Raw genomic sequence first — 19,052 nt, forward strand, 5'->3', positions numbered from 1 at the left:
ATACGAATATAGACTTGTGAAGCCAAATGAATGTTGTTTTTCCAACTTTAAAAACAGTATTTCAGTTGCTGTGAAACCCCTACCGAAAGCAGTATCATTCCTGACATTATTCTGACATTCTGAATATCTTCAAGGATCTCCTCAACCTCTTCTTATCATTCAAATCCAGTAATGCCATAATCAAAAGCAGTAAATCGAATTTCTACTTTATGAGGTACATAAACAGGACATCAAGCGACCCATGAATACAAATATTCATATCTCGGACATTACGGGGATAGCAGCTCAACACTACGTGAATCTTATATGGACGCGGAGAACCCGATGAGTTTTCAAAAAAAGTGTCACGTGTGTTGAAAATGACAGGGAGTGGGTACAGTAGAAATAGCCATTGATTCTTAGATCAGTTCACCTGGATTTATAGGCTTAGCTGAACGCACTCAAAGAACCACATGTGTTAAATTAATAAAATGGTGAGTTTTATGTGGAGTTCGCTCATTCATGATAACTGTTTCATGACAAGTTTCATCATTCATAGTTGTCACCATTCATGATAATATCATTTGTTCATTTCAATGAGAGATTAGTCTCATTACAGAAAAATTACCAGAAATTTTTATTTTCATTTGGTTTAAACCTTCTCCCGTCGAATAGCAATATTTTTGCAGAGGAATCCCTCTGTTATATTTAAAGTGGCAGTGACAGCGGTATTCTTGAGAGTCTGTCAACACTTGTGCTCTCCAAACATTGACATCATGCCTAATCATACACATATACGAACTAAAAATTATCAGGATTTAGTGAACGAGTTATTCAATCATTTTTCCGCATTTCCAGAATTCGCAGATCAGTGCTCACGTGAATTATGTCAAGATACTAATTTTCCTAATTGCGGGAATAGTCCAGATCGTAGTATCTCATAAATAACTATTCTTCCTCCTTAAAAATTAATGAAATATCATCATGATTCTCAAGTCAACAATTTCTTTACATTCAAGATGAATGAATAATACATGGAAATTATAATGGACCTTCAGTTTTTGTAAATTGATGCACGTCGATGAAACTATTCCAGCCTGCGGAGACAAAAAATGCAAAAAATATTTTTAATGAATGAAAAAAAAAAAAACTAAACAAATTACTGTAAATGTTAACATGGATTCATTTAATCAGATCCGAAAATTTCCGGTGCCAGCAAATGAGTGCTTTCGAGTTGGTCGAACTGAATGCATTTAATTTCATTTTGTTAATTTTTTGGTCCGTTTAGTTTATTATTAATACTAGTTGCAGATGCAATTTAAAAATGTATAACATAGCTACAATTTCCGAAGATTGTCACCCGTACATTCGATAATTCCTTGCATAATCCTTCAACTCATCTCCCGCGAAATACAAATGAGCAAATACCGTGCAGATTTTTTTTTTCTTCTCCTCTAGTCACTTCACTTACACAACATTTTTAATGCATGCCTGGTCTACTCTTCAGTTTGAATATGTTATCGGCTGACCATTACATATGTACATTTTTTCTGTGGATTCTTCACGGGGCCTCCGACAGAATGAAGACGTCACGTCGGTGAGTCTTTCAACTCCCACACAAAGACACAAGGGGCCGACGAGTTCGGGACCCTAGGCGAAAGAGGTTTGACTAAGTGGTCCCCACCATATTTCAGGTATTTCGAGCGTGGATCCATTGTCACTCCTTTAAGTATCCACTGCGTCCTCACTCGGACTTTAGTGCCGAGCAATCGGTTCCCATGAGCCTGGGTATTCGGTGTTATTGAAAGTTTTCGCAATATTATTGCCAATGTTTTCGAGCGTTAAATTAACAAGTCGTTTTCATTTTTCATCGTTCGCTTCTTTCGTTATATTATCGCCAAGTACGAACTCACGTGGAGTTGTACAAACTGGTCGGGGCTGACATGGTCTGACCAGTGAAGTTTTCCCATTTTTTTTATCTCGAATTGGAAACTAGTTTTTCTAGAATTCGGTAAAAACGTGTCGTTGACATTGCAACATGTGAAAACGCGACGGGGAACGCAATTCTCGAGTAATTATAATAGGTCTTGTTTTATTTACGTCATCCATTTGAAGGAAGGAATTACTGTGAAGAACGTACAGAGAAGGGATTGATAGCCAGTGCGGAAGAAGTGGAGAACGGTTTTTAGATCATCTTAGTATGAAAGCGTGAAATTTCCAAAATTTCGAGGATGCGAGCGTGAAAATGAGGTCAGGAAAGCGTCGAAGTATCACGTAGAGATTAATCAACGAGGATCGGGCGGAATAATGGCGTTGGAACTGTCATTTTTGGTGGTACTGTGCAGTGAGATGCGCTTGAATGATTTTTCAGTAAGTATAAAATTTCCCACGAAACTCTTTTTCATCATTTCTCTCGAAATTATTCACTACGGCGATTCAATTGGGTCTTTAAATTCTTCCACATGGTTTAATAATCACCCGACTGATGCGTCAATATTTTTTTCTTCCCCCTCAATGCCCAGAGAAGAAGCAGGGGAAAATTGTCTAGTACTTTTACGACAGTTTTTGTCATAGTGTCGATCATTTGATTCAATCCACGTTTTTTTATCGCTCCGCAGAAACATGGTGTACGACAAACCGTAATGAGCGATTTATCATGAGCAAAAACATGTCACCGCGACGTGCAAAGTTCATCTTCAGACCCATCGGCTTCAATAAGCGCGACACTACATTGGACTCTATTCTAGTGGTTGATTAGATTATCGATCCAATTGTCTTGAATCATCCAATTATTTGTTACAGGAGGTGTTGAACGCGATTATCAAACGATTGATAAGATTTTTTCTCTTCCTGCTGGGCTGTTTCACTATCCCCGTTCTCCGATTGCGGGGATTGCGAAAACAGAGGAGATGTCCACCCATTGGGAACAAAATATTGTACATGTCGGCGACGGAATTGGCGGCAAAAATCCGTAAACGAGAGGTTCGAGATTTTTTTCCGACACTTTTGTGAGCAGATCCACGCCAAATTAGCGGGACAAAAAAACCATTTTCAAAAAATCATAACTCTCTCAATGATAAATATTTTTCAGTTTTTCTTTCTTTCAATATTTTTGTCTAATCGCCATCTTCTCAAGAAAAAAATTGATAAAAAAATCCCCAGCATGGATTTGTTTGTTCTGCTAATTTCGCGTGGATCTGTTCTCGTATTTTTCCGCCGCTTTGTTTGTCTTATTATCCCATTTGTGCATGAAAAATTAGGTGGCTTGTGAGGAAGTAGTCCAGGCATACATCCAAAGATGTCGAGACGTCAATCCAATGTTAAACGCTATTGTTGATAATCGATTCGATGCGGCCTTGAAAGAAGCACGTGAAATTGACGTATTCCTGAAATCAAGTGATAAAACAGAGGAGACGTTGAAGAACGAAACTCCATTACTTGGTGTACCAATTACAGTTAAAGAGAGTATTTCAGTTGCAGGTGAGACCTGTGCATGTGATTTTTTAATATTTCCACACACTCCTTTATTTCTACAATATTCCAAGGCTATTATTCGCTCGCCTCAGGCACCTAGATGCAATCCATTGGCTCTCATGACCTCTATATGAGGCAAATAAATAATCAATTAAGAGTGCACAGATGAAAAAAATCGGAGGTTTTTATTTCACTCAGTAATTCTTCACGTCCGACAATTGATGGCCTCAATCCCATGTAAATGAAATGGAAATTGAACAGGGAAAGTCGGCGTTGATTGGAATGTTAAGAGGGTCAAATGTTGATAGCCTATTAATTGACATTGGCCGTCGATGTTTCTTTCTGATTGTCCGGGTGGAATCAATACTGATATTTTCGATAGACGACTCCGGAATTTTTGAATAGTTTCTTTGAAATGAAGATGATAGACGACTGCAGAATTTTCAAATAGTTTCGTTGAAATGAAGAAATGATATAATGTAAATACTGCTGAAATAACTTTGAACACACTTAATAACACTTCGTAGAATTTACGATTTCGCCATGATTTTGTGAGAATTTCTATTAACACATTCCATGAATTGAGAGATTTGGCATATATTTGTGAAATAGAGGCCATGAAACTGGTGAGTTATAAACTCATGTACAGAAGCTTTACTTCAGTTTTATTATCAACTGCAGAATTCTTTCATGCCATGTTTCTCTCCGCAACACATTTTCGAATATAAAAACATGAAACTCAGAATTTCTAAGAGGCCAATTGAAATGTTGTTCGTGTGGTATTGCGACCTTCGCGTCGCGGTTTTTACGATTTTTGTGTAAATAAGAATCCACGAGACGATGTATTTATTCAGTAAATTGTCCGCGAACAGGGATGAGTCATGCTGCTGGACGTAGAACGAAGGAGCCAATACTTGCACTCAACGATTCTGACGCTGTGAGACGTGCTAAGAAGGCAGGTGCTATACCACTGCTTGTCAGCAATACACCGGAGATGTGCATGTGCTGGGAGACATTCAACAACGTGACTGGTACAACATGGAATCCTTACGATACTAATAGAACACCGGGTGGCTCTTCGGGTGGCGAAGTACGTCGATACCAATGTCTATCGATTTTTATATCAGCAAACATTTTTCAGGATGGATAATTTAATAGTTAACTTGAGTTTTCACATTTGAATAATCTTTTTCGATTGAAGGCAGCACTTGTGGCTTCAGCCGCATCAGTACTGAGTATCTCTTCGGACATTGGGGGGTCTGTGCGTCTGCCAGCATTTTTCTGCGGTGTCTTTGGTCATAAACCTACACCAGGTAAATTCATATGCAACGGCGGGTGGGGCAAAATGGATACTTTTGACTCTTTTGAAATCTTGTTGAGTCATTGAGATTTTTATCGAATGGGATTTTTTTTTTCCCGTGGAGAGCACAATTCTTCCGTTTTGCGATGAGCCTAGGCTGAATTCAATGGATCAACGATGAAATTTTGTATAATTTAGGCAAATAATTAATTTTTTTTTTAAATGCCTTACTATGCGTTCTTGAATTGAATTTGATGGTGTTGACAAATATTTTGTTATCTCTCTTAGATTTCAAGATATCCATTAAAAACTGGCCAATGGTCAAATTCTAAAATTATTTATAATTTTAAAATTATATACCTCTTGAAGGGAAGGAGCCACGGATTTTAAGTTTCACCGGATCGTTAACCGGAAAGTTAAGAGTCTATTTTAGCTCACCCTCCCCTACCTCATCATTGCTAATTGGAACAATTCAATTGATCATCATTAATTTGCATTCGCCTCTGTTTTCATTCATTCATTTATCGAAATAGAGTGGGTTGGGGCGGACGGGCATTTTCCGGACTGCGATGATCCCACATGGCCTGCATTCTTCACTATGGGCCCCATGGTCAGATACTCAGAGGATCTCGTCATGTTCCTGAAAGTATTGACGCGGTCCAAGGACGCGGTTGCACGACTGAATGAAGAAGTAAACTTAGAGAATTAAAATATCATCATCAATGTTGTTGAAATTAATCATTGAAATCTTCAGGTTCAACTGTCGAACATTAAATTCTACTATATGGAGGACATTGGCTCTTCGGCAGTGGGCAGTGTTGATGGAGAAATTATTCGAGGAATGCGAAAGTTTTTTAAACACTTGGAAAATGTTCAGGGGATCAAAGTTCAACAGGTATATGGGGAATACACTCTTTAATATTCATCTTCGAACGAGTGGTTCTAGAAAAAAAAATGACTGAAGAATGTTTTGTATCCGAAAAAAAATTTCTTATGAATAATTCCTCTTCACATGTTCCCCTAAAATCACTCATCATCGAAATAATTCAACGTTCAATGGTCTGACATATGTAATGTATACTTCAGATTGAAATACCGGAAGTGGCGTATGCGTTCGAAGCCGCAACGTCAATGTTAGTGCAATTGGATGGAGTGGATACCATTTATAAAAAGGGGGGAAACCCTCGAGTAAGTCCACACAATGAGAGCTGGGAAATTGAAAAAATTAATTACCACTCATTTCTTCGTTGATCTTTTTTCAGGAATGGAGAAGTGTCTTCGTCGAATTTCTGAGGTACATTACCTTCATGTCACCCCACACATTCCCCAATTTATTCTACGGAATATTGAAGAAACTCGGGAATGCACTACCCAGTGGCCATTACAAGTGGTACGAAAAGAAGAATAATCTCATAAAAAAACGTGTCCGAGTAAGATGATTTTCATAAATTATTCTTTCCGAAAAAACTATTAGTCGAATGAATGACAATTTTTTTTGGAAACAGGAGATACTCGGTGACGACGGAGTTCTCATTTTTCCATCATTCACATCAGCTGCACATTACCCTTACGAAATTTACCATAAAATTTGTGACACTTCGTACATGATGATTTTTAATTCCATTGAACTTCCGGTCACACAATGTCCAATTGGTCTGAATAGAAAGGGTCTGCCAATAGGACTACAGGTTATCATTTATTCTTTTATTTTTTATTTCACTACTGGTTCTCAACAAACGTGGAAAACTGTACGTGAAGATGAATCAAAGTATTTAATTTCACTGTTTGCTCATATTCTTCTTATATTCTTCCAGATTGTGGGCAATACTGGACGAGATAATTTAACAATAGCTGTAGCTCGTGAGGTGGAGAGAGCTTTCGGAGGCTGGCAAGAACCCCCAAGCACTGAAGTAGTTGTTTAAGAAATAGCACTAGTGCAAACTCCCGTCAAACCACCAATGGCCAGTCTGATGGATTGGATTTGATATTTTAATGATAAACGCGTGAATGAGAGCCAACGGTTGACACCAAATATCTGACTTTTTTCACGATGTCTCTGTGAGAATTTTAAACATTCAGTAATTACTCAAATTGTTTGTAAATAACGAAATCTTAAATAATTTAATATTGAATATATTTCCAAGTATCATTGAAATGTAGAATTACATGCCCCGGGATACCGCATAAATATGTTACTGTAACGATATTCACTGTTGCATACAACAAAAACCTGAATCATTTTTAATAAATAGCTTCTTAATAATTCTCTCATTATGCTACTCGAAAATTATGCAAAAAGACGATAATCCACTCATTTGAAATAGAAAAGCTCACTGTCTTTTCCCTAAATCACTGTAAGTAACTACAACAGTTGAAACACTGTTTCATTAATGGAATCAAATGAATTTTCTATCGAAAATATAAAGAATACAACTCTTCACTTTTTACGATCACCAGGATTTGTGTATGGTTTACCACCGTGCCGATCCCATTCTCGATTGAACTCGTGCTCGAGAATCTCTGCACCTCGTTTTCTGGTTAAACCAGTCTCGTCGAGGCTCAACTCACACATTTGCATATCATCGATACCTGAAAATTGTTAATTTAGTGAATAATTTTGAAATACAAAATGCGATAATATTTTTTTTTATCCCGTTTCATCACTCGAATAGTACATATATTTGTACCTGCAGTAAGAAGTATGGGAGGTTTATCCGGATGTAACTCCATCTGTCTCGCTACATATTGTCCATCGAAATGTGCATACCACCAACCGCGTTTACCAATTGTGGTTGGATTTTCAGGTTGTGGGGCAACACCAGGACGTACGAAGGGAATGCGGAAGAATCTCTGCGATGATTCAACTATTTGCTGTTTCAGGGGATTGCGTGGAGATTTAGCTGCTGTAATGGAGCAAATTACGATGAATAAAATGAGCAACTTGCAATATTTTCTGTAGAAATTCCTCGGCTCAAGTTTTTTGTTCGATTTTTTTATGAAAAGAAAAGACAAATAAGGCGACAAAAACTTTGAAAATCGATGCCCAAAAAATCCCATAGAAATAGAATAGAGTTTCTATTGAATCGTCTGGGATTTTTTATGAAATTATTTCGTGCATGTAATAATACCTGCTTCCATTATCGACTTTGGTGCTCTCTCGTTCTCATACATCGTAGTCCTCCTACGATTCCTCGCCTTCCAGGCGTGATACACTTTCAGTCGACGGTGGAATTCATGACGACAGGCCTAAAGGAAGAGCAGTAATTATTATCTACGTGGCGTACATCAGGTTTCAACAAGGAGAATAAAAATTACCTCAAGTAGTTCAATATCACATGACGTATTGATAGCATCGCGCAGTTCGGAATATTTCCACTTTGACAAATCATATTTTTTGTTCGCCGTCATTGCTTGATGATTTCGCACTTGCTCTGACCTGTACGAGAAGCAAAGGGTCGGAATATCAGGCACAGGCACGTACATGTAATTGTATTAACAATTCAATGGATGAATAGTAAAACAGAATGAATGGACATTTAATTGAGGTGAGCGATTAATTTAATTGATATGGAGAAATGCATTCATGAGCACTGAGGACTTTTTACGTGAAAATTGCAAGGACATTATTTCGTTATAATTAATTCTACCCCAAGAGTCATGCATTTATTTTCTATGTATAATGATGATTAATTCAACGCTTGAGGTGAGATTAATGGATGAGAAAGATGATAGCAAGCCGATAGATTCTGGCCAATTATAATTGAGACTACATATGCACTTTTAATCCATGAGTTATAATTAATGAAGCATTACTTTCCAAATCAGTGAGAGGAAGAAATTAGTGAATTAACCCAACTGTATCTTGAGTGAAAATTTAATTAACAATCTAAACTTAATCGAATCATGCAAATGCAAACACCCGGAAACATTTCTATACCTGATGAGCCTGTTGTTGTTTGTTGTGGAAACCCGCGAGTCTGAGCCACTGTGTAATTACAATAAAATTTCGATTGTGAATTTTGGGTTTTTGTCTTTGTACAGATGGTCCGGCAATGCCGATTATTCGAATCATCATACGATGCTTCATGTGCACTATTTATAACAATAAAGTTATCGTGTTAATTATGAGAGTGAGCGTACCTTCGGGGGAGAGGGGGAGAGTCCTCGACTTGTCCGTTGGACTCCTGGGCAAGTCGAACAGCCAGATCATGGTCTCTTCGTTCTTGCTCCAGGACCTCACGGTATCGACTCTCTTCGATTGCTTCCGTCTCCAGTTCAGCCTAAAAACAATTTAACAAATTATTTCATTCTGGAATGGTGATTATTGTGTATTAGCCTCGGCGGTCTCAAGCACTTTGATCACTGCGGAATATAATTACTATTGTTGAATCCAATTTTTTAGTTTTTTTGAAGGAATAAAAGAAAACCCCTATGAGAAAAGTTTTCCATTTCAATCTCTGAAGACCGCCGAGGCCAGTACGCCGTTATGATTCCAAAATGAAATACTTCAATGATTGAAAAACCTTATTTCAATTCTCTCCTCTTCTTTAAATACCTGTAGAGCTAGTGCAGTCTTCTTATCCTCTTCTTCTTGCCTCTTCCTGTTCTCCTCCTCCGCCTTTCTCCTCGCCTCGATTTCAATCTTCTTACGTCTATTCTCCTCCTCCTCTTTCTTCTTCAACAGCTCTTCCTCCTTACTCCTCTTCTCCGCTTCAATCTCCTGCTGCAGCTTAGTCAATCGCTCCTGCTCCTCCTCAATCTTCTGCTGTTTAACCATGTCCTGAAGGGCCGACATCAGCTGATTGACTCCATTACTCAATTTCGTGCACAACGCATCAATTTCCACACCTTTAATCCTTTCATTGTGCCGAATTGTATTAATCCCCGAATCAATCTCCGATTGCAGATTCTCAATGTCTTTAAGACTCTTGTCCCTCAGCTTTCTCAATTGATTCGTGATCTCGTGCATTCTAATAAGCTGGCTCTTCAAGCTCTTCATCTTGACGATCCCCTTGATCCTCGCCTGGTGATGTTTCTTCGCCAAATACATACGCACTGTCTTCTGAATGACAATGAGGTGATTCCTTCTGTAAATAATCTTATTCTTCAATTTGATCACCGACAGCGCGCAGAACTGCAATTTATTCCATCGCGACCTCACAAGCCACTTCTTAACATTAGCCACGAGTTTCTGTAGATTCTCAGGATCTGACTTCATTATCCTATCGAACTCCGCGAATTTCCCTGGCTTAAAGAAGACCCGTGTAATTCCGAACTTAAAGTCTCGCTTGCTCAATTTGAGACTGTGCAGGAGAGCCTCGCAGAAGAATCGGGGATCGAGTCGTGCCAATTCCGGCGGCAAATACGACTTGTACATATTGTAGAGTTCTTGGAATGGAACTCTACTGGGGTAACCATTCTCCATGAGTTGCAGGACAGACGTCATGCCTGAACAGCGGAGCTGTCCCAGAATGCTTCCCCCATCGAACTGATGGTCCACCATCTCATTGTTAGGCTTGATGCAGCGTACGAAATTCGTTCCATTGCTCTTTAGCTTGTCCATGAGTTCTCCAAGCTGAGTTTTAAATTTACTCCCAACACTGATGAACGTTAATTTCCCCTTCTGCGTGGGTAGTTTCGCAAACTGCGTCCGCAAGAAGTGATTTCCACTCTCTTGAATGAGCCCCTCGAGAGACGCGTGCAGTGCATCATTATTTTTCTCGATAAATTGATTAGTCTGGTAGCAGACACCACCCGCATAGTGTCGTATGACGAAACCCTCGTCATCCCTGAGTTCCCTGTGGGCCTTCAATTTCGAAGTCCTCGGTAATGTGATCCTGAAATGTCCGGACCACGTTCTGTGCACCTCACTCGTAAAATGTGCGAAGCTCTGCGTCGGTAATTTCGACTCTTCATCCAGAAGACTGAAGATCCCATTCATCTTCGATTCAATGAGATCGATGCAGTCTTGATTGTCAGCGTAAGATATTTTTGGAACATTGAGTGATTCCTTCGCGTAGAGATCCTGCTCGTACTTCAAAATCCTCTCGTTGAAGAACTGCTGCAGCTTCTCGTTGCAATAATTTATGCAGAACTGCTCGAAACTGTTGACCTTGAAGTATTCAAATCCAGCGATATCGAGAACTCCGATATAGTAACTCGAGGCTTTGAAGGGAATGCTCTGATTGATTCGTGCCACGATGTGATCGAATAGTTTACTGTAGATGGCTTTGGCGAGGGCATCGCGAGCATTGCTAGCTTCGTAGACCTTGAGTGGCACCATGATGACGGTTCCCTTGATCCCACCACGACTGGTTTGCATGACTTTCGATATGAGCGATTGGCGCAATTCCTCTGGGTCGACTCCCAGTAGTCTAGCTGTGATTATCACAGCCTTCTCTGAACGACCGGAGATTCTCGAGCCACCCTTGGTGTCCTCTGGATTATCCTCAAAGGCGATATTCCCCAGGTGTAGGACAGCCGCCACCATCGTATATATCTCCATTTTCTCGGCTGACGTCAGCCCGAGACGTGTGAACGCCTGGTCAACAGCGTTGAACCCATCAACATCGTCTAGAATGGGGTCGGACAGACAGCCCTTCGACGTGTGGTCCTTGCTCTTCTGACTGTCGTTGAGTTTCTTTTCGGAAGCCGAGTTGCAGAAGTACTGTGTGCACCCGTTGCGAAGGTATTGGAAGTCGTCTGGCTTGGTGATGCACAATTTGGCTCGCAGATCTGGTGGCGCCCCGGCGCACATCATGTAGAAGACGTGGTAATTCCTCTCGTCCGAGCTCTGAAGACACACTCGTGATTTTTCTAGGAGATAATGAGATATGTAGCCCCCGACCACCTGACACTTGTTGTCGAAATGCACCTCCATGAATTTTCCAAAACGAGAGCTGTTGTTGTTGCGTTTTGTTTTCGCATTACCAAAGGCTTCGAGGACGGGATTTGCGTCGAGGATTTTCTGCTCAATTGGCCCGGCCATGGAACCCCAGAGATCGCAGAGGTAGCGGAGAAGGTACTTGGTTGACTCAGTCTTTCCAGCTCCGGATTCCCCGGAGACTATGATGCTCTGCGATTGTTTGAATACTTTCATGTCTCGGAAGGATTTGTCGGCGATTGCGAATACGTGAGGGGGGGTTTCTCCGAGGGATTTCCCTTGGTACGATTTTATCATCTTGGGGGAGTAGAGGTCCTTCACGGGGCAATAGGGATTCACTGCTATGAGGATGTTTGCGACGTAGCTCTGGAAATATTGATCAATTGTCAATCACATTTACGAAACGATTTCATAGAAAAACCTAGAGAATTCTACACTCCTCAGCTCGAATTTCGTAAGTGTTTTTTTTTGTTTTTTTTTTTATGAAAAAAAAAAGTGGAAAAAAATTGGAAAATTTGTGTGGAGACATTCCTATAGAAAATATCTCATATTTGGCAAAAAAATAATAGAATTTTCAATCGAATTCGCTGGGTTTTTTAAAAATAAAAATGGGAATTAACGAACTCACATATATGCGATCTTTGAAATATCGAGTTCGGATATTGTTGAGCAACGTGGCCTCATTCAAGTACATGAGAGCGCAATTGTCTTCGACATCTTTGGTATACTCTCCAGCTGGATACACTTCATCGAGTGGACACGTGCGCTGAGGGAATTTTGGATTCAGTGGTATAATCAGAGCATCACCATCCACCATATCCGCGAATCTACCGATGATGAAACCCTCGGTCGCATCTCTCACCCATACTTGCTGGTTATCCATTACGATTACGCTCTTTAAAAATCAAAATACTTCTTTGCATTCAGTTGTTTCAGGGTAGGCTGGGGCAAAATGGACATATTTTATATTTTTAATCTAGACTCATTACAAGGGAGAAGAATTGTACTTGCCGTAAGAAAAAAATTAGCTCATTAAATATTCATAAAAAAAATTCATGAGGATCCATTTTGGCAAAGAGTGAATATGACTCGTAAAATTCCAAACGCGTGATGTTAAATTGTAAAATTTCCACATATGACTCATGTGCCGAGAGGGTAACATGTCAGAATGATGGATTGTCATCGAGATAACAGATAAGAAATACTACATGAACATAATTGCTCCAATTTCATTTTTCTTTGGGAAATAGTCTAGTAACAACTGCTGAATCTTCAGCGATTATTTTTCCCGGTGATACCTTGACCCTCACAAGTCGTATAACTTCACGAAAATGAAAGCGAGACTTTGGCATCATGCTAAATCTTATTGATTTTGAGGCAACACTTCTGCGGCCTCTTCATCTATACTTGTCTGCATGACAACAGCGCGGCCTTCCACAGCGAAATTTCAGAATTAATATGCCAAGTATTTCTCAGTACACTCAAGATGAGAGCAATTATGGCCATTGATTTATTCTTGAAAAAGAATTAATGTCAATGTATGAGATATTCATTTAAATGATCTATTATTCCTTCAATTCTATATTATGATGATTATTCTTCAGCAGAGTAAACCTATTGGTGTAGAATTCATGAATAGAATGTTAAAAAAGTGTGACAATTGCGCGGTATGTAGATCACATTCACAATTATGGAATGGTATACTGGATTCTACGAATCAAAGTCATCATCTTTATAAGTTTAAGTCATTACACATGGCGGAATGTCGGAGTTTTTAGGCTCCACTTTCGACACATATGTAGAATCTCCCAGCGGAACTGATTACGAAACCGGACAATTATGAGCCAAAACATTTTCACTTTGTCACGTAATGTTAATTTTGTTAACTTCCTTAAATTTTTTTCATTTACTTAGATGTTACTGTCAAGGTCATGGAGATCTAAACTTTGACAGTCAATTTGACAATTTGAGTTCACTTTTCCGCAAAAAGTATTCATCCCTCAATTCCAATGGGTCATAAAATAAATCATAAATTCTGCTCCATTGAAATGTTACGATTATAGCTGATCTAATCTGTTGTTCTGATGTTTCGGATGATAAATGAAAATGTTGGGGAAAATAGGAAAATTAATGAAACGAGATAGACGATCGTTTCGCTTTCGAATTCAATATTTCCACGGCTTTAAAACAAAGCAATTAACGAGAACAATGAAGCATTTTTTCGTTTTCATAAAAAAATGATTTCATCAACAGAAAACGGTTTTCCGTCTCCGCTGAAGACCTGGCGCAATAGCTTGCAGCAAATCGAACAAAGACGCACGGTGAACTTTTGATATTCCAAAGAGGAACCGAGTGAAAGACCAGAACCTCTACGAGCCTCATGAAACAGGGAATATAGATAACAGTACGAAGAAGAATACCGCACGTTAGCAGTTTGTGTGTCAACTTCCTTAAACTTTTCTTTTTTATCTTATTTCCTCGTCTCCATATCTCTGCATCCCTCTCAATATTCCTCGTAACGGTTAATTCCGGTACTGTACGGAACAGCTGCACCAAGAGGACTACAACTTGTTGCGATGAAAAGCAATGAGCCTCATTCTTCTCCTACAATAGTCGAGTATTTCACTACCTCCAAAGTGCAACGAGTTTTTCCAATTTCTCAATTATACGACGGATTCGAACAAATTCGCCAAATAAATTCAGCTCTCCCGATTATTTCCGATCAAAATAAACATTCACCTTTTCGATAATGAGTTTCAACGTCCGGCAGGAAGTACAGGGGTTTCACAACGGATATGTTTGGGAATCAGAAAGGGAATTGAAGTGAAATTGTCGCGTCCAGGTGGAAACAGGAACAGGTGAATAATACGCCAAACTGTTGGCGACACGCACTGATAATCATATTCTCCACTTCTCATTAATACTCTGTTCACGTATTAACCCAGCATCTAGGCTTTTCCCAATCTTTTATGGTAATTAGGTATTACCAAATTTTAGTTTTGCTTCCAAAAAATGATGTTGTTATGATATTCACCGAATTTGAAGAATTTGAGGTGGTGTTTCCGTGAGTATTTGTTTCAATTCGTTAGTCAGCGAGAAAGTAAGAGGACTATCTGTCTCTTTTTATTTTACCCCACCTGGTCACGGCCACTGAACCCGGGACTGCCTGTTACCGTGTTCGTTGGTGTTCATCAGCCTACACCACACATACTACATGAGTATATCTGCGTGGCGCACCAGTGCCTGTACCCATCGATTACGTAGGTAAATTACATCTGGGGGAAGACCGCTGACGTATTCTGTTGCACGCACGATGACATTGCGTCGTCATGGACATTATGTGCGTTTAGTGACCGATTGTTTCGAAGGTTTTCAATTGGCTTTTATGAAATATTGAGGAGGAAAATTATTTTTCCACACAATTCATGTTTTATTAATCATTGAGGAGAGAAAATAGTGCATGGGGTAGTTGCAGCAGAGGACAATGCCCTGTCTTGGGAAATTGTCTGTGTGAGGATGCAAGAGCACTCATCATTTCCTCAGCTGTCTTATGGAAAATCGCAGGTGCAAGATTTGAAAACTGAAGGGAATAGTGGATTCCCCACGCTGTTAAAAAATCTTTACTAGTAATTTTCAAGAGAGTGGCATAGAATTCCATTTGGGGAGAGAATAATCCGGAAATTTCTGAAGATGACTACATTTTCACACCATATGAATCTCCCAACCGGACCCAATTTCCACGCAGAAACTCGTTTTTTTAACGATCAACTACACCTTTTGGACTTTAAAACTTTTCCGTTATTCCAAACTTTTCAAAATTTCCAAAGGATGAAAGATGCAACAGTGAGTTATCAAGACCTGGCAACATTGATCTATATTCCTTTCACTTGGCTCTATGACTAGACTCCTCTTCACTCTTGCGGGTTGAATTTGCGATGTTGCCGCAATCATCCAGATTTCAATTGGTGTTTTTATCTCTTATCCATCGGTATGGGAACATTTTCAATATTGAATACATGGAACACCCATTGCGGAAGACATCAGCAAATCCCTCTGACATTTATCTTTTTAAATACTACTGTTTCGCCACTCTACCACCTTAATGTCGAGCGATTGAATCACTCTAATTACCGGTTTCGCACGTGTGCATTCATGCGTGAGATATCCTATGATTATGCAACAGCAGTGTATCATATAATCAAGTGGTAAAACCGGTCAACTGCTTTTCGAAATTTACTGCAAACTAAGAGACTGCACACGTAGGTTGATTCGATAGATTGGGATCGTGATTGCTCATTGCGCATGTGATTGAGGCAGATAGCATCATACCGATGCCCTCGGAGCAATCATGAGGTATTATTAATTGGTGTAATCGTCCCCCCGTGATCTTGACCGCTGTTTTAATGCAACCACTGCAGTGCAAAAGGTCATGTGTAGGATGATGTACTGACGCATCATAGGTAATTCAAATAATTATTCATGAATGATTTTAGCCTACATATCGAATATGGGAAAACTTCCTCGCGATGGTTTAAAATGGACTTGAATGAGATAAACGAGATAATGAATAAATGAGATAATTTATATCTATTCCACGAATGGGATAAAGATTACTGACTAATCCCTAATATCTTCAAAACAAAACTGATATATGTAATGATGAAGCGGTCGTTCATATTATTTCTTTCATATTTAAAAACACTATGATACATTTGACTACATTTGTCATGTGATTATTTATTGCTTTGGGAATTTTAGTTACAATTTTTAACATGTTTGTTTTGTTATTTTTTTACAGAGGCTGATAAAGCTAAAATATATTTTGCGAAACGCCGCATCTTTGAAAATTAGATTATAGTGTTTTTTTTTTTCTCCAAAAATCCCCGATTCCTGGATTAATTTACAGCGCTTGTACTTTTAGTTCGCCATGTTTACATAGTCAAATTATAATTGTATAGTTGCAGCTACAGGGCAGTACCCCACAGAGCAATTACTCAAATAAATAGCGGAATAAATAAATGAATTAAGATTAATGAAAAGCTTTTCATTAAGCGTCTTTTTTTGTGATGAGACGATTCTTTATAATGAGAATGAAAGTGTGTAATTTCTGTTTTTGATTGCACGAAGAGAAAGTGGGTCTAGCTTGAGATCATAGGAGATAGCTTCTCCCATTAAATTCTTTTTCACCATTAACCGTCTCAGTCGAATGCACCGAGAAACTTATCCCTGTGGGATTGCAAAAAGTATTGACGAGCATGAGGGCCCTTGTGACGAGCTGTGGAACATTAACACGTCATGTTTTCAAGGTGGCAGTGTGATCCGATTGACGAGGATAATATATTTCACTCGTGGTCACTGTTATATCAGCCTTTTCCGCGGTAATTCTAGCAGTTTCAAATTTTATTCCCCATTGCAAGCGTGAAATTGATATTTCAGATACTTGAGAAATGTTTTTCTAGTCCATTGTTGTTCTATTTTGATGAGTTGTCGGATAATATTCATATGCATACACTGCTGGAATAAAGCCCTCTCACGGTATCTCATACCGGAGAAACCGGAGATGTGTCAAGTGGAAGTGAAATTTTGTGTTAATTTGACTCTCAAAGTTACTGTAAATATAGAACTCACGATGAGATTGAGATCCGAGAACATTTTCCGCTCGATGAGGCGGTATTCAACGGTATTTAACGAATGTTACTTTCCTCACTGCCCCGAGATTCCAAAATAAGGAAATTGAGACGTCATTTTTCAGAAAACTCGACAATTCAACAACTTTTAATGTAACATCAATCAAACACTAAACGAATTCTGATACTTCATACCAGCAATAATCCATCTCTTGTTGAGAAAACCACGAGAGAACGTCTTCATACCAAAATGAATATTCAGAAATGGCCCGAGGCCGTTACTCTTACAGTTATCAAAACCTGTAAAACATTCAAAATCTCACCCCGAGAATTCTTGCCCTCTCCTTGAATATTTCCAGTCTGTATTCAGTAAATAATCCCGAGATAACTCCTTTATCACACCGACGTTATCATTAAAGCCACTAGTAGATGGACGAAATATAGGTGAGGTGAAATAAATGATTTTCTCATTCTTCTGTTATCGGAATCAACGAGACAACATTCAAGGTAACACTCTAGGTGCACACGTTGCTGTTTTAGATATGAAACTCTCGCATTATTGAGTCTGACTTGTTGAGCTTCAATACCTCGGACAGAGCAATGGATGAAGAAATGCATATGCAGAAAATCGGATTGTTCAATAATAGAGACAAAAAGCCTTTAATGAACACGCGGAAATCTAAAATCCCACTCTATTTGCACAATGTCTTTATTGACATTTTCCAACAGATATTTCAGTTATCGTTCTTTCAATGGGTATTCGCTAGCCTTGTATTCGCCGAAATTTATATGAATGATCTGTTGGAATATCCTTGAGATGACGTTTCAGCCTTCAACAGGTGTGTTACAAGCGGCTGCTTCCGTAAAATGAACTCAAAAGTTTCACTGTGAAATGCCGTCGCGCAGTGAATCAACTGTCATCACCGGCACGACAATTTTTTAGAATATTCACGAGTGAATAGATTGAGAATTATCAATAACATTTGTCTGATTTACTTACCCGACAATCGCTGAATGGAATTAATCGTGAATACTGTACACGAAGACAACGCGAGCAGCGCGAAGTTCCGCGGTGGACTGTTGTCTGGGCCCTCTTGTTCGATAGGATTCGGATGAGGTCGTGGAAATTCGTGCATTCTGGCTCGCTCATGAGAATACATTCTATTCATTGGTAGCGCCGCCTGAGCCGCAATATTGAAATTTAATGAATTTTCACTTAGTCAAAGGGAATTCTTCTTTTCATTTGTGGACAAAACAGATTCTCCTTTCCCCCTACTAAATTACAAATCTGTTCATCAATTCAAGTGCCGGCAATTGATTATGGCCACGAGGATTAGAATGCAAATTAAATATTTTGAAATTTGGTATTGGAATTTTTTTTTAGGAAAAACTGATTTTCATATTTTCCTGTTATCCTTACAATTCTCTTGATTTATCAAATCCAATCAAAATTCCCTGCCCAATAAATGAATTTATTTTTAAAGCTATAGAACTGAACTGAATTATAGAATTCAATCCCGAGGTAGACTGCTGACTTGGAATATTACTACAAATGTTAATTTATGTCGTAATTTCTATTTCTATCAATTACTTTGAAAGTAGGAGAGAGTGGGGCAAAGCGGAGCGTTCGTAATTGACTTTAAATTTTGATATCTTTCTTAAAAAAAAGAACTATTGGGATTTTGAGTCGATAACAATCGTTTCACTTTACCCCCTCTTTACCTGAGGTAATAAAATTGCTATTGGGAATAATGAGGTCTGCGGTACTTTTAAAATGGTGGCGAAGCAA

The 19,052-nt window shown here is 38.9% G+C and overlaps 2 protein-coding genes across 5 annotated transcripts; one reads left to right on the forward strand and one right to left on the reverse strand.

The window, feature by feature from the left end:
- The first annotated feature begins 413 nt into the window (after nt 1-413).
- On the forward strand, nt 414-7,016 carry LOC107040259 (fatty-acid amide hydrolase 2). 2 transcript variants are annotated; one of them, XM_015260272.1, is made up of 13 exons: nt 414-473; nt 1,559-1,673; nt 2,095-2,349; nt 2,782-2,961; nt 3,240-3,459; nt 4,326-4,543; nt 4,655-4,766; nt 5,287-5,444; nt 5,508-5,648; nt 5,840-5,941; nt 6,016-6,183; nt 6,259-6,441; nt 6,568-7,016. In XM_015260272.1, the coding sequence occupies exons 3-13, from the start codon at nt 2,287-2,289 to the stop codon at nt 6,673-6,675; spliced, it is 1,653 nt and encodes a 550-aa protein (XP_015115758.1). In that variant the 5' UTR covers nt 414-473; nt 1,559-1,673; nt 2,095-2,286; the 3' UTR covers nt 6,676-7,016. The 2 variants fall into 2 exon arrangements, with proteins under 2 accessions (XP_015115758.1, XP_015115759.1); XM_015260273.1 differs by lacking the exons at nt 1,559-1,673; nt 2,095-2,349 and having other exon boundaries at nt 418-473.
- Nucleotides 6,866-18,378, reverse strand: LOC107040258 (myosin heavy chain 95F). 3 transcript variants are annotated; one of them, XM_015260271.2, is made up of 9 exons: nt 18,264-18,377; nt 12,265-12,531; nt 9,309-12,002; nt 8,894-9,033; nt 8,691-8,738; nt 8,069-8,189; nt 7,882-7,999; nt 7,441-7,656; nt 6,866-7,342 (listed from the first exon to the last, which is right to left on the reverse strand). In XM_015260271.2, exons 2-9 carry the CDS (start codon nt 12,517-12,519, stop codon nt 7,191-7,193), a joined length of 3,744 nt encoding a protein of 1,247 aa, XP_015115757.1. In that variant the 5' UTR covers nt 12,520-12,531; nt 18,264-18,377; the 3' UTR covers nt 6,866-7,190. The 3 variants fall into 3 exon arrangements, with proteins under 3 accessions (XP_015115757.1, XP_015115755.1, XP_028982078.1); XM_015260269.2 differs by having other exon boundaries at nt 7,441-7,653; nt 18,264-18,344; XM_029126245.1 differs by lacking the exon at nt 8,691-8,738 and having other exon boundaries at nt 18,264-18,378.
- Nucleotides 18,379-19,052: the final 674 nt, after the last annotated feature.

Source organism: Diachasma alloeum, unplaced genomic scaffold, assembly GCF_001412515.2.
Source record: "Diachasma alloeum isolate Michigan unplaced genomic scaffold, Dall2.0 Dall_scaffold_00326, whole genome shotgun sequence".
NCBI lineage: Eukaryota > Metazoa > Arthropoda > Insecta > Hymenoptera > Braconidae > Diachasma > Diachasma alloeum.

Excerpts from the sequence above, each read along its gene's own strand:
- LOC107040259 (XM_015260272.1), top strand. The coding sequence starts at position 2,287 with ATGGCGTTGGAACTGTCATTTTTGGTGGTACTGTGCAGTGAGATGCGC. Across the intron at positions 2,962-3,239 it reads CAAAAATCCGTAAACGAGAG|GTGGCTTGTGAGGAAGTAGT; the intron begins GTTCGAGATTTT and ends ATGAAAAATTAG. Across the intron at positions 6,442-6,567 it reads GTCTGCCAATAGGACTACAG|ATTGTGGGCAATACTGGACG; the intron begins GTTATCATTTAT and ends ATATTCTTCCAG.
- LOC107040258 (XM_015260271.2), bottom strand. The coding sequence starts at position 12,519 with ATGGATAACCAGCAAGTATGGGTGAGAGATGCGACCGAGGGTTTCATC. Across the intron at positions 8,739-8,893 it reads TCTCCCCCTCTCCCCCGAAG|TGGCTCAGACTCGCGGGTTT; the intron begins GTACGCTCACTC and ends GTAATTACACAG. Across the intron at positions 7,657-7,881 it reads AAAGTCGATAATGGAAGCAG|CAGCTAAATCTCCACGCAAT; the intron begins GTATTATTACAT and ends GCTCCATTACAG.